Genomic DNA, 14,816 nt, shown 5'->3' on the forward strand with positions numbered 1-14,816 from the left:
CCAACAATAGAATAGTCAAGTGACAAAAAAAACTGTAATGTATTGCTTATAGTTAGTTCTTGTTACTTATATTTAAACTTTAAATATAAAGTTTAATACATTAACTTTGACAAACGGCACCTTATTGTAAAGTATTATCAAATATGTTTTACAATAAGATTCTTATCACTTTTGCTATGCTTCGGGTATTATTACAGGTAGCTGTATATAAATATATGGTCACGAGACTAAATGGATGAGTCATTGGGAGAACGGGCTAAGGTGTGTCAGAGGGACACTCCTTACCCCATACTCCCTCTTATCTTGAACTATATACACATATTAAATTCTTCCTATATGGATCAAACTGTCCATAGAGGTAACTATTCCATAGAGATCACTTCTTAAACCCATCGTCCAATTCCCAGTGATTTCTTTTTTAAATAAAAACTCCAGAGTGATTTACAGGTACTGTATACTTACTAGGAAAAGTTTTGTCATGTACCTGATTAGTTATGTTACACCCAGCAAAAATTTATATGAATGCAAAACGTTGGATTTACTGCATCTATAGTATTTATACTATGCTAAAATACAGTTCTACATAAGCCTCGTGGAAGTAAAACGCTATTTACATATTTATGGGTTTGAAATGGAAGGAATCAAAACGAGCGCAGAATGCGCATGCGCAACTTTGACAGTACATATGACGTGATGACGCACTCCGCAGAAGCAGGAAGTGCTCTGCCTTTGTTTTTGTCCGTCTGCTGTGTTCTCATTCTCCACTAGAACTGTGTTTAACGCGGGCACAAATGGCGACGTTTATTTCTGTCCCGCTGAAGAAGTCCTCGGAGGTCGACTTAGTGAAACCGTTGTCAAAATTTGTAACGTCCACGTATCCTCCCGGTGAGGAGCAGACGGAGTATCTCCGTGCCGTGGAAGAGCTCAATAAGCTCCGTAAAAGTGCTCTTGGGAGGCCGCTGGACAAACACGAGAGCTCGCTGGAAATCCTGCTGCGGTGAGAGCCTGAATACGAAGTTTCAATGGGTGTTTATTTCTGCTGCCTGTTAAATATTGACAGCTCTGTTTCGTGGTTTGTTATTTAATCTGTACGTTGCTAAAGTGCCGAGTATTTTCTGTTAGCGGATAGCAGGAGATGTCTAAAGCACAGCAAGCTAGCAAATTTAATCAATTTTTATGCCACAAACGTGCGACACCATGTCTCTATTTTATGTAGATTTGTTACTATCTGATAACAGAACTAACTAGTTTCGTTCAGATTTAGCTTAGGTCAAGAGTTTTTTATCTGGTTCTGTTTGCTTCATAGAAATATAAAACGTGAACTGGAGGTGTTGCTCTAACGAGTGTATTGAATTAGTATGTTTTAGTGTTTAGAGTTCACATAATGTGTTTAGGGCGGTATGTAGTTTAAAGTTACGTCATTATATTTGGGCAGTTGAGATTCAGTTTTTGGGGAAGTTGACATCCATGCTACACTCCAGCTAATATATATCATACTCGCATATTAATTAAGAGGCTACTAAGAATATTTGTACTTTAAAACTTCGTCATACCCTATGAGCATTTAAAATAAACTAGTAAACCCAAAATGAGGGAAAACGTTGAGAAGTTACAGCAACTAAACTTAACATTCATGCATTCGCATAAATTTTACCCTGAAATCTTCAAGTTTAGTAAAAAAAAGTTCATAAACGCAATGCGTCAACACCCTTTAATCAAATGCTTCCTGGTTTTGCGTGACTCGGGTCAGATTGACCTCTACAAACTTTCACTATAGATTAATAGTACATCGTTCGACGCAAATAACAGAAATAAGAAAATATGTCCTGAGTTGTTTCTATTATATTCGCATCGCAATTTGGTCGGTTATCGTCGACGCAGTTTTCACGTGATGCCATTACGTCATGTATTTGCAGTGAGGGGGTGTATACAGGTGTGTGTGACGTATACGTTTTTTTTTAAAATAATTTATAACTGAGCTTCATGCTTTATTACTTTATCTATCAACCAGCCGCTGATCTTTTGCTTTTGAAAGAGTTGAGGAAATGGCTGGTTAATTTGTTAAACAAAATCAGATTTGCTGCATCACACTTTTATATCCATTGTTTTGGTCTTACTGAAATGTTTTTTTTTTATATATGAATTAGGAAATTGTTAGAATTGATCGTTTACCTTGTATGATACCATAAGGCTAACATTATTGCATCATTTTTAATATTGAGAAAAGTAACAAAACTATATTTTAATTCTACTTGAAACTGTTGACTTTCATATGAAGAATTAGGCCTTATTTTCCCAGTCAGCGGTTAGATTCTGCATTTCATATGTGGTTTAATGTAGTTGAGTTAATGTAGCGACTGGGACTTGCGCCATCTGGAGAGTGAATGAGAAGGGTGTTGCTATAGGAATAAGCCTCTTGTTTGCTGCTTTGTAGCCATGCTCAATGATCAAGATGAATGGCCTGCTTTGTAGGTGCTAGTTAGACTGGTGTTTGGTTTGTATGAGAAAGAGCCCCATGGGCACACCCATCAGCGGTATTCCCTCTCGATTCTACAGTCATGTTCTTTTTATAGTGCAGAGAGGCAAGAAATAGCAGATAGAAAACGTATGGAGTAGAGGTGTGGGGAAATGCTCTTCTTTCCTTCCAGGAAGGAAATATTTTTGTGTCACTCTAGTTAGCTCTGTAACAATGAGGTTGAGTAACTTCAGTAACGTTATTTGCTTCTTGTGTCAGACTGACAGTCACATGAGAATGCTGTCATGGCTAAATTTTTTGTCATTATGGTTTACGTTCCATCTAAAGAAACTAAAGTGTTTTTCCTCACACTTTCCATTTTAACAGCTTTTCTCATTGTTTTTTTCTCTCTCCCCTTTAGATATTATGATCAGCTTTGTGCAATTGAGCCCAAATTTCCTTTTACAGAGGTAACCTAAATAAATTCTCAGGTCACGGTGTAACATTAACCCATTCATTTGTTTTATGACAATAATTGATTAAGTATATAGAGTAATTTGAGCATATTCATAAGTCTGTAAATAATACATAACTGTTTTTTTTTTTCAGTTATGCCTGACGTTTACATGGAAAGATGCTTTTGATAAAGGATCTTTGTTTGGAGGCTCAGTCAAGCTTGGTGAGTTGATATGTGATTTTAAAACAACATCAGCATATGTCAATACAGACAAATGCACCTAAGGTGAAATTTATTTATTTGTATCACATAATCTGTTGCACATTAGTACTTTCGATTGCACTACAAAAGTGCCCTATGGGTAAGTTATTTTAAGGCATTTATTGTCTTGGTAGATGCTTTATTGCAGATAGTTGTATATAGTTAAAACAATTATGTAAATACCTTTGGAGTATGCATCAATAAATATTATATTTCTGCCATCCATATTCAAGGAAAATATTAATTAATTTGAAACAGAGCCAGGCAACTAATCCAGTAAAAATAAAGGGCAGCACATCTTGTTAACTAAGAAACTTACAACGTGAAACATTTTTATAACAGTTTCGCTTTTATTTTTAATGTTTCTATATGAAGTTTGACATGCTGAAAACAAAAATCTCTTTACTTTTTGTGTATCATTAACAGTGCCTAAAGAAATGTGTTGACAACTTGTACAACCTAGTCCCTTATTACGCATGCATAAAACTTACATGATCCTTGCGTAACACTGTGCTAACAACAGTTTAACATAAACAGTTACCAAAAGTGAGTCTTCCAAATCTTCAGAAGTCTACGTTGGATGATTTTTGTAGTCTCACAATGTTCTGGAATGTTCCAGAAAGCACTAGAATATTACAGAATGTTACAGAAACTTATTAGAATGTTCCCATCCTTGCAAAAGCAAAATATATTTTTTAAAAAAAAGCAAAAATATCTGTACTGAACCAGTGTTTCATAAATAATGATAGAAGTTCCAAAATTTACCAGACCTAAATATTGATACTGCATGCAAATAAATATTCGTTAATAACTAGCACCACAGAATTGCAGAAGAATTATGGGAAAAAAAATATAAGTGAAACAATTTTGTTACGTTGAGTTATTGTGTTTGCACATAATGTTATCTCCAGTAGTTCCAAAACTGAATCACATGACTCATTGCATACTTTATTTATCACTTACTACTACGTTATCACTTATTTCTGAACTTTGTTTTAATGTAAAGTGTCCTGATTTCATTTACTTTGTTGGTACTTTTTTGTGTGCTTTAGACCATATCATGTTTACAGATGCATGATAAATACCTCTTTTATTCATGTCAAATGAAGATTTAATAATCAAAAATAGTAAAGTTACTTGTTATTCATGTAAGGATAAAGTACTAAATACTGTATGGTGTTAATAGGAAAATGCTTGGACAAAGAAACTTAATAAACCCATGCAATAAAAAAAGTCTTAATTTAAAAAGCCCAATAAAAAAATGTCTTATCATAGAAAAAATGCCTTAAGAGAATAAAAAAAAAGAACATAAACTGAAACACTGATTAATACATTGCGGTTCATACTGTTTGTGTGTTTCAGCATTGGCAAGTGTGGGGTATGAGAAGACGTGTGTGTTGTTTAATGTGGGCGCGCTGGCCAGTCAGATTGCTGCTGAGCAGAATCTTGACAATGATGAGGGATTGAAGACTGCCGCCAAGTTCTACCAGGTTTGATTTTGACCTTAAGTCCTTCAACAACACAGACAATCAAGAGAAATAAAAATGTTAAAAAGCATTTCCTGTCTCTTTCCAGCTGGCGAGTGGTGCATTTGCTCATATAAAGGATACAGTGCTCTCTGCACTGAATAGAGAACCCACCATGGACATCTCCCCCGAGACAGTGGGCACACTCAGTCAGATCATGCTCAGCCAGGCACAGGAGGTCTTCGTTCTCAAAGCCACTGCTGGTGCGTCTGTGTTTATGTTTGTGCTTTTTTTGCTTGTAGTTGACAGTTTTAATTGTCTAATGTTTCACCTCACAGATAAGATGAAGGACGCCATTGTCGCTAAACTTGCCAACCAGGCGGCAGATTACTATGGTGATGCTTTTAAGCAATGTCAATACAGAGAGAATTTGCCTAAGGTATGTGCAGCTTCTAGTACACATGACAGACACGTTAGTGGGGAAGCTGATCCATTAGGGGCCACTGTGCAATCGAACTAGACACTGTTAAACATTAGGCAACGATCCCCACATACTGCATGCAGCAAGCACCGTGGGTGTATTTGTATATTAAATTGAGATTTAAGTTTTCCTTGATTCCCATTTGACTGCTAGACACCCCTCATACACAGACACACACTCTCACAGCCTCCAGCCTTTTTCTTCTCCTATTGTTCTGTGAGTGAACGCTGCATGAGCGTTGTGTGAGGATTTGGTTGGGGTTCGCGGAAGGATGCGTGCTGATTTGCTGTTCTGTTTTCTCTTCCTGCGCCCTGTGCTGTGTGTCTGTGCTCATTTGTGGTTGCCCGTGGTGTTGGTTCGTGCTTGCTGTGGCGTTTGTGATTGCTGTGGTTGCTTCTCCCTGGTCAGTATTTTTATTTCCAGGAAGTGCTTCCCGTCCTCGCCGCCAAGCACTGTATGATGCAGGCCACCGCAGAGCTGCACCAGTCAGCCTTGGCCAATCAGAAGAAAAAATTCGGAGAAGAGATCGCTCGGCTGCAGGTGTGTTTGTCTGTGTGTGACAGACTGTTTATTTTTGGCTGGCCGGTTGCTTGTTTTATTTATTCGCTGTTGAGCTTCATTAATAGGACGTTGACGTTCAGGTTTCTCATGCGTGTCTTGCAGCACGCCACAGAGCTGGTGAAGACTGCGGCTTCCCGATACGATGAGTATGTTAATGTAAAGGACCTCTCAGATAAGATCAGTCGTGCCCTCACAGCTGCAAAGAAAGACAATGACTTCATTTACCATGACCGTGTGCCAGAGGTCAAAGACCTGGAGCACATTGGCAAAGCATCTTTGGTCAAAGCAACTGCAATTCAGACACCAGTGAGCCAGAAGTTCACAGGTCAGAACGATGCACACATGACAGTCCTTTTGTTTGGATTTTTTAGGATATTTCCCATTTTTTTACGTGGAAAAATTCAACAAATTGCATTATTTTCTTTTTTGTTTGTGTTCAGATCTGTTTGAGAAGATGGTGCCGATGGCAGTGCAGCAGTCAGTGAGTGCAGCCAATTCCAGGAAGGCTGACACAGTCAACAGACTGATTGGCAGCATGAGAGAAGCAACGAATCTCTGCAACGGGTCAGTGTCGCTGCATATATTTGCTCTTACACGAGTCCTTTAAAAGTCCATTAACATGTACAATGAGAGCTTTTACTGCTTTGCTTTTAATTGTTTTAAAGGGGTTTTCACCCAGAAATGAAAATTGTCATTAATTACACACCCTCATGTTGTTCCAAACCCCTAGGACCTTTGTTCATCTTCAGAACATAATTTAAGATATTTTGATGAAATCTGAGAGTTTTCTGACCCTGCATAGATAGCAACGGAACTACCATGTTCAAAGTCCAGAAACGTAGTAAGGACGTCATTACAGTGGTTCAACTGTAATTTTATGAAGCTACGAGAATACTTTTTGAGCGCAAAGAAAACAAAAATAACGACTTTATTCAGCAGTTCTTCTCTTCCGGTCAGTCTCCGCCACCATTCACAAGAATACCACGACGCCTCTGCTTGTAAACAAAGCATCTAACCTTCAGAATGCCAGCTCCTGCATCAGCAGCATCACACGCATGCATCACGTTACTCTCGTGAATGGTGGTGGAGGCTGACTGGAAGTGAAGAAATTTTTGAAGTTGTTTTCTTTGCACGTAAAGTATTCTCGTAGCTTCATAAAATTAAGGATGAACCACTGATCTCACATGGAATATTTTACCAATGTCCTTACTTCCTTTCTGGACCTTGAACGTGGTAGTTCCCTTGCTGTCTATGGAGGGTCAGAAAGCTCTCGGATTTTATCAAATATCTTAATTTGTGTTTGGAATGACATGAGGGTGAGTAATTAATGACAGAATTTAAATTTTGGGGTGAACTATCCCTTTAACAGGGATCATTCACAGATGTAGTAATACACATAATGCTTTTAGTTAAACCTAGATATGCTGTCTATTTAATAATTGTATACCTTGTGTAATTTATTCTAATATTGCAATGAAAATAGGCTTGATGCTGGCATGATATTAAAAAGTGAATAAATAAATAAAATATGCTGTCTAAATTATCATTTTTATCAGTATTTTAGGTAGGTAAATGAGTTTTGGTGGAAGTGATTGATTTGTCGTTACTGATTGGTAGGGTGTTGGCGTCTTTGAACCTGCCAGCCGCACTAGAGGATCTGTCAGGAGACGCAGTCCCTCAGTCCATCCTTGAGAAGAGCAGGGCTGTTGTTCAGCAGGGCGGCCTACAGAGCATCGAACAGCTTATTAAAGATCTCCCTGAACTACTGCAGAGGAACCGTGAGATCCTGGATGAGGTGATGCACAAGTTCACTATCTGTTTCATGCCCTTTTATTAACCACGAGATCCAAATGTCTGAGATCTCTAGTAATAACGCTTCTGTTTTTGCATTTTTCTAATTTAATAGACATTTTTCTTTCCAAATAATATGATTATGGCAATTAAAAAAGATCCAAAGGCCCTTTTAGACTTCAATGGAAGAAAAACATCTAACCATCTATACAAAGGCGATCACGTCACATGATAATTTATATACATTTGTCTCATAACCAAATAGCACAGAATCATCAATATTTCCTTTTCATTTTATGTCCTGATTTTTCTAAACATTAAAATGGTTTATTTCCAAATTTAAATGGGGAAAATACTATCCAAACCTGCTGTGTATGACACCATCTGACTGTATGTACTTGTACTTCATGCCAGTTAGTGAACAAAAATTGTGTGTTGTTATTACAGTCCTTGAAGATATTAGATGATGAGGAAGCAACAGACAATGAACTCAGAGGCAAATTCAATCAGCGCTGGAACAGAACTCCCTCTGGAGATCTGTATAAACCACTCAGAGCAGGTACGTACACACTTCCACCATTTATGCATTTAGCACTCACCATTTATGCATTTAGCAGATGCTTTTTACCTAATGAGACTTACATTGCATTCTAGGTAAACATTATCAGTTTGTGTGTTTTCCCTGCATGACTTTTATGTTGCTAGTGTCATGCTCTGCCAGTTGTTCTACCGGAACCCAACCCTCTTTCTCTGTTTCTCCATGCAGAGGGAAATAATTTTTGCAATATACTGGACAAGGCAGTGCAGGCTGATCAGGTGGTGAGAGAGCGTTACACTGCACATTGTGAAATGATTACTTTGCTCTGCAAGTCAGAGAGTGAGCTCAGTGCCGCCATCCCGTCTGCCAACCCTGCCAAGACTCTGCAGGGCAGTGAGGTAAGAGTGTTGTGATTTTTAACTAAAACTATCAAAATTATTATTAAAGGGAAAAAAAAGAGATAAACGGATATTTAAAAATATATAAATATTAGATGAAAACACTTACAGGGTAAGTTCACCCAAACATTAAACTTCTGTCATTAATTACTCACCCTCATGTCGTTCCAAACCCGTAAGACCTTCGTTCATCTTCAGAACACAAATTAAGATATTTTTGATTAAATCTGAGAGTTCTCTGACCCTGCATAGACAGCAATGCAACTGAAATGTTCTCAGACCCTGAAACATAGTAAGGACATCGATAAAACACTCCACGTGAAGTCAGTGGCTCAACTTCAATTTTATGAAGCTACGAGAATACTAAAGAAAATAGAAATAACATAATTTATTCAACAATTCTTCTCCTTGAGTTACCGTCTTCCGCCATTTTGGAGAGTACCACGATGTACGTGTGCGCTTTCCCCTGAACGTAAACAACGCTGTTTATGTTCGGGGGAAAGTGCACACATGCGCCGTGGTACTCTCCAAAATGGTGGAAAATGTTATTTTTGTTTTCTTTACACACAAAGAGTGTTCTCCTATCTTTGCAAAATTTAAATTGAGCCACTGATGTCACATTGAACGTTTTATCGACGTCCTTGCATTTCAGGACATTTCAGTTCTGTTGCTGTCTATGCAGGGTCAGATTTCATCAAACATTTCTTCATTTGTGTTCCGAAGATGAACGAAGGTCTTATGGGTTTGGAATGACATGAGGTGAGTAATTAATGACACAATTTTCATTTTTGGGTGAACTAACCTTTTAAAGTAAATAAAAATTAGAAATGTTGCCTTGGGAACTAACCAAAATATGAATTAGTTAATATACTAAAATTACTAATGGCACTAAAACTGAAATATCTATTTTTTAAATGTATAATATGTATTAAAAATATTTAGAAACACAAAAATTGATTAAAATGACAATTACTCAAACTTGAGCTAAAATTAAAATGAAAACTTGAAAATATAAAAAGAAATATTCATTTTTTTTATGTAAAGCTAACTCAAAATATTAATATAAACTACAGTAGTATTTAAATAATTCTAAAATAACACTGGCTGAAAGATACTGACACTTTGACCCTCACAGACGAACCCTGACCAAACCCACATGCTATCCTTCAGTCTGGGATTGTCCTCTTCTGTGCAGGTGGTAAACGTGCTGAGAGCTCAGCTGGCACAGCTGGATGAGGTGAAGAGGGAACGGGAAGTTCTGGAGGGAGAGGTGAAGTCTGTGACTTTTGATATGACAGCAAAGTTCCTTACCGCTCTGGCTCAAGATGGCGCCATTAACGAAGAGGCTCTGACCACCAGTGAGCTGGACACACGTTACGGCTCTCACACACAACGTGTTCAGCAGAATTTACGCAGACAAGAGGAACTGCTGTCACAGATACAGGTGCACACAAAAACTCACGCATAAGCAACATCGCCAATATTTGAACAAAGAATTCCGAAATGAAAGTCACAGTATTCTAATCGGTTTTATCAGATACAGATTTAAGCAACAAAGGGTCGTTATGAAATTCGATGCATCTGTCAACTTAAATTTAAATAACTTTTTTTTTTTTTAGATGAATTTTGACATTAATTGTTGCACAACTTAAGACAACTAAAGGTATTTTTGTTTTTTCATTTTAAAAATGACTTTTCTTGTCTCAGGTGTCTCACCAGGAGTTTTCAGCACTCAAGCAGTCCAACTCTGAGGCTAATAACAGAGAGGAGGTCTTGAAGAAGCTTGCCTCAGCCCACGATAGCTATATAGAGATAAGCTCCAATATCAAAGAGGGCACTAAAGTAACTAACTCATGCACTAATATTAGTTCTGCGCACATGCATAATCCATAAGATGTCACTCAGCTGTCTCATTCTCTCTTCTTTACCACCTCCTATTTCAGTTCTACAATGATCTGACAGAAATCCTGTTAAAGTTTCAAAATAAGTGCAGTGACATTGTCTTCGCTCGCAAAACTGAGAGGGATGAACTGCTCAAGTATGTAATTCAGTAGTGTGCACATATCAAACTATAATTGTTTCGGATGACTGTGATTGGCTTATATTCTGATTTGACAGGGAGCTGCAGCAGAGCATTGCTCGTGAGCCGAGCGCTCCTTCATTCAACGTCCCATCTTACCAGTCCAATACTCCTGCTCCTGCCTCAGGAGGCCCGACCCCTGCACCCAGGACTGTGTTTGTGAGTTTGCAGACTGATGACTTCTAAAGATAAAGTCCTTGACTGCAGGAAATAGTGTTATTTATATTTCTGATCCATACCCAGCAGCAGCCTCAGGCTAAACCCCAGCCGCCAGCGAGACCACCACCCCCTAACATCACTCCTCAGGCGGCCAGTTCTTCAGCTCCAGTCAGTACTCCAATGGCTCCCAGCAGCACTAATCCACCACCTGTTGGACCACCCTCACAGGCTCAAGGACCACCCTACCCCACTTATCAAGGCTACCCAGGGTAAATAAAGACCTTCAAAAGTACCCATGTCCTCAAAGCTGTATGCATGTGACAGTACATAGCTCGGTTCTATAACCTAGTGAGGTAGATGCTAAAAGGTGGGCAGCTTCTTCTGGCCAAAATCTTAAGGCTGCATCCAAATATGCATATATAGTATAGGCAAAAAATTATATGTGAAAAGATTAGTATGTCCAAATTCACAGTATTCATAAAATAGCAAAAAGTACCCGGATGACCTTCTGGCTCAGGCTCAGTGCACATCCAATAGACACTTTTCTATCCCATGATCCACTTTTTGTTGATGGCAATGCCAGAATGTATTAGTCCAAGGCAAATGTTGAGAAATGTTGATTATAAATGTATTTCATTACATTTTTACGAAGTATATGAATACATTTCTTAAATAGAATTGAATTTTATTTCTACAAAATACTGTAATTAATTACAGTTCTATATCATGGTTCTCAACCTTGCATTCTTCTGCCAGTGAAGACAGAACATAATAACAAGTTATGGTTGCTGAATTAATCTGATTCTTTAATCAAAGAAGCCAGAATCGTTCAATTTGAATTCCTATTCCTACAATACCTAAGCCTAATTGTAAGTCTCCCTTGTACTTTGCGTGATGAATGCTATTTGTGCTTGTGCACAGAATTGCGGCTAAATAGATCGTTACAAATCAGCCACTTAAGGATGTCCAGTTAACACTACAGGCAAAAACCTTTTTTTTTTCATGCACTGGTTTGCAGGTTCACAGGTTTAAGATTTTGGACTATTTTCCTATTTTTGTTTAAAAAAAATATGAACACATCCTAAATACACATTTAATTGTTTATTTTAATGCACTTTATCTATTCGCATTTGTAGATTTAAATTACAAAATCTTTAATGCTTGAGCCAGAAATTTCCACTTTAGCAGCACTTATACTAGACTTTCCAGTTTTCTTCATATCTATATTCTGATGTATTTTTTTATGTGGTAGTTATCAGATTTATTTTATTCCTACGAACATGTTTTTTCTGACTTTTGGCAGTATTTTCTGCCTTATGCAGTGATAAAAGAGAGACCCAAAATTTCCTTTTGTATAAACTTTGAAGTCTAATATGTCAACAGAATTAAACTAATTTTGAATCTGGTTTTAGCCGATGTTTCCGATTTCTGTCCCGAAAATGTATGCATGTTAGTGAATGTTTAATTACATAAATTAGTTAATTTCCTTATTTAAATAAACAAAAAATACCTTCAGAAAACATTTAATATGAACAATTATCCTAATGTACCATGATTAGTCAACTAGTTAAGTATGGTGATATCAGTTCAAATGTTTACCCAATTCAACACAAAACGTAATTTTGTTATTTTGTTCCTCTCTTTTAGGTATTACCAGATACCAATGGCCTATAACCCCTATGCATACGGGCAGTTTAATATGCCGTACATGCCCTATCAAGCCCAGGGGCAGGCTGGATACCCCGGAGCCCCTCCTGCACAACAGCCCTACCCCTATCCTCAACAACCACCACAGCAACAGCCCTACTATCCCCAACAGTAGAGCGTACCTCTCGCTCCTACAGCCACACTCATTCCTGTAAACTAGCACTCCTCTTACTGCACTTAACTATTAACACTCCTGGCACTCACACTCGCTCTCTACTTAACATCTGGCTTTATATGGGCGGGGTTTAGAACGCAGGCCCCGCCCCCTCATTGTGGGTGGACTTTTAGGCCAAGGTTCACAAAGCAGGTGTGCTCGTCGAGGGAAGATCTGATCTCTATCTCTCTCTTTCTCTCTGTTTTACCCTCTAGCCCAAAGTGAAGCTGCTGGCTGCCTGCCACTGCTTATATCTTATTTTTGTAATGAATACTGACATATAATCTAATGCAAGAGCTGTTGATTTCTTACCTTGATGATGATGATTTAATTGCTTGGAGAAAGACCATGGTTCTGTCTTACTGTAACCCTAGTTGTATCATTATACCTCCTTCTGTTCAGTCTACAATCATCGCTTCGGGAAAGGAACCGTTATACAGTTTAGAGAATGGATTTGTCACTAAAAATAATTCATTTTTTGTGTTTCTATTGTTTTCACGTGATTAAACCCTGTCTGATATTAAAGACGGTCTTTTTATTCCCTCTCTATGCATGGTACTTTGAGCCTGTAGGTGTACTTTCAGCATTTTTGGTCATTGTCAATGACTCTCCACATTGTTTTGTGTTCATTCATTGCCGAATCCAACAGCTGAGCAGACTGAGTTCAGATTAATAGGCTGGGCTATGAGTGTGGCTGCAAGTCTGACTGTCACCACACATGAATTCAAGTGCGTTTGTTCGATAATTATGCCCATGCTATTTTTGTCTTGAAAGAGCCATGCTGAACCGACTGTCTCCATGGATACAGATGGAAGAGGATGGGTTTTGTTCGCGTGCGGATAGATGAATGTTTATCGAGGTATCAGAGTGTTTTGATTATGTAAGGATGTTTTCTTTAGGCCATAACACAAACTCTGTTCACATACGCTCAAGCTGTGCATTGTTGTTTTGACAAGTGTCATTTGCCTTCAACAGTGCATTTTAGGATAGTGACGTAACTTTATTGTCACCTGATTAAGTGCAAAAGCATACTGTGTGTGTAAAAGAGAATACATGACTGTAACTACAGTCAAAACCTTTATGAGCTATAAATGACGTTTAAGACTGTCTAAAAGCCTCATACACACATATTAGATAATGTAATTAACACCACTGGCATCAAGCCGCCTCAGCTGTTGGCTCTTACTGACAAGCATTCAAATGCCCTTCATTTCCGGAAATAGTTTTGCATTACAATCTAGCTTGATTTTAGGGCTGGGATTTGATAGATCTCCTGATTTGTATCAATTTTAAATGCTTTGGAATTTATATTTGATTCATTCCCAGTTCATTGGGTCATATTTCAGTTATAATGTCCATTTTCCTTGCATATGAAATAAAAATATTCTTAGCGAATGCTTTAAATTATACAGGGTACCTTCCAACTTGATACACTGGATATATAACACACACGCAGTTCAATGGTTATTTAACAGCTGCAACCTCACTGAATCAAGTGAAGTAAATTACATTTTTGTGTAAAACTTACTAAAAATTTGTCAAACTTTTATGAAATAATATAAATTAAAAACATAATGAACACTATTTTTTTTAAATCAATGGGACCATATGACGTTTGTGATTCATTATTATGACCGTAGGGACTCTTTCATAAAACAAGTTTACCAAACAAGCCAGGCTTATTTCAGTTAGTCTAATTATTTTGAACCAAATCAATTGACAATAAGTTAGGCTGACTGAAATAAACTTGGCTTATTTGGTAAACTTGTTTTATGAAACAGGCCCCAGCTCCTAGTCATTTGTTTTTGAATCGGGCAACACTGGTTGTGCTGTATGGTTTTCTATGCTGGTATTGACGATAATCGTGATATTCAAATAATGAAATACCATTATTGTGTTATTTAGGGGTGTCGCAGCTATTGACCATATTTAAAAATGAATAGTAAACTTATGATAATATGACAACATAATTTAACCTTTAAACTCTCACGTGTGATTCATTACATTCATATTCGACACCAGAGAATGCCCTCTAGAAAGCCCACAACCTAGAATCATAGGCATAATTAAACAAATGGCTTTCCAGGAAATCCCTTATATGGACAAAGGAATCCAGCTGTCGCTGTAGCTGAATAAAATGCAGAAAGAAATGTTTTGTATGGTGAAACATGAGGAGAATCAGTACAGATTACAGCAGCATATGGTTTATCTGCATTCTTCAAGCCATCTCTGGTGTTTTCATATGGGTAATGTATATTTATATTGCTATGCTGATTGACATAGCCTTATAACATAAGAATCAGTTCCC

At 37.7% G+C, this 14,816-nt stretch overlaps 1 protein-coding gene across 4 annotated transcripts; it reads left to right on the forward strand.

The window, feature by feature from the left end:
- The first annotated feature begins 701 nt into the window (after window positions 1-701).
- pdcd6ip (programmed cell death 6 interacting protein) lies at window positions 702-13,046 on the forward strand. 4 transcript variants are annotated; one of them, XM_079441372.1, is made up of 18 exons: window positions 702-997; window positions 2,877-2,925; window positions 3,065-3,134; window positions 4,536-4,663; window positions 4,749-4,902; window positions 4,978-5,078; window positions 5,544-5,660; window positions 5,784-6,006; window positions 6,122-6,245; window positions 7,299-7,476; window positions 7,920-8,031; window positions 8,239-8,408; window positions 9,604-9,852; window positions 10,116-10,250; window positions 10,352-10,446; window positions 10,527-10,647; window positions 10,732-10,916; window positions 12,295-13,046. In XM_079441372.1, the coding sequence occupies exons 1-18, from the start codon at window positions 792-794 to the stop codon at window positions 12,467-12,469; spliced, it is 2,592 nt and encodes an 863-aa protein (XP_079297498.1). In that variant the 5' UTR covers window positions 702-791; the 3' UTR covers window positions 12,470-13,046. The 4 variants fall into 4 exon arrangements, with proteins under 4 accessions (XP_079297498.1, XP_079297499.1, XP_079297497.1 ...); XM_079441373.1 differs by having other exon boundaries at window positions 705-997; window positions 10,735-10,916; XM_079441371.1 differs by having other exon boundaries at window positions 712-997; window positions 5,529-5,660; window positions 10,735-10,916.
- Window positions 13,047-14,816: the final 1,770 nt, after the last annotated feature.

This window comes from Barbus barbus (assembly GCF_936440315.1).
Source record: "Barbus barbus genome assembly, chromosome: 19".
NCBI classification, from domain to species: domain Eukaryota; kingdom Metazoa; phylum Chordata; class Actinopteri; order Cypriniformes; family Cyprinidae; genus Barbus; species Barbus barbus.

Bases quoted from the DNA above. Each gene is read 5' to 3' on its own strand.
- pdcd6ip (XM_079441370.1), top strand. From the start codon at position 792: ATGGCGACGTTTATTTCTGTCCCGCTGAAGAAGTCCTCGGAGGTCGAC. The intron at 8,032-8,238 runs GTACGTACACAC...TTCTCCATGCAG, and splicing joins GTATAAACCACTCAGAGCAG to AGGGAAATAATTTTTGCAAT. The intron at 10,447-10,526 runs GTATGTAATTCA...CTGATTTGACAG, and splicing joins GAGAGGGATGAACTGCTCAA to GGAGCTGCAGCAGAGCATTG.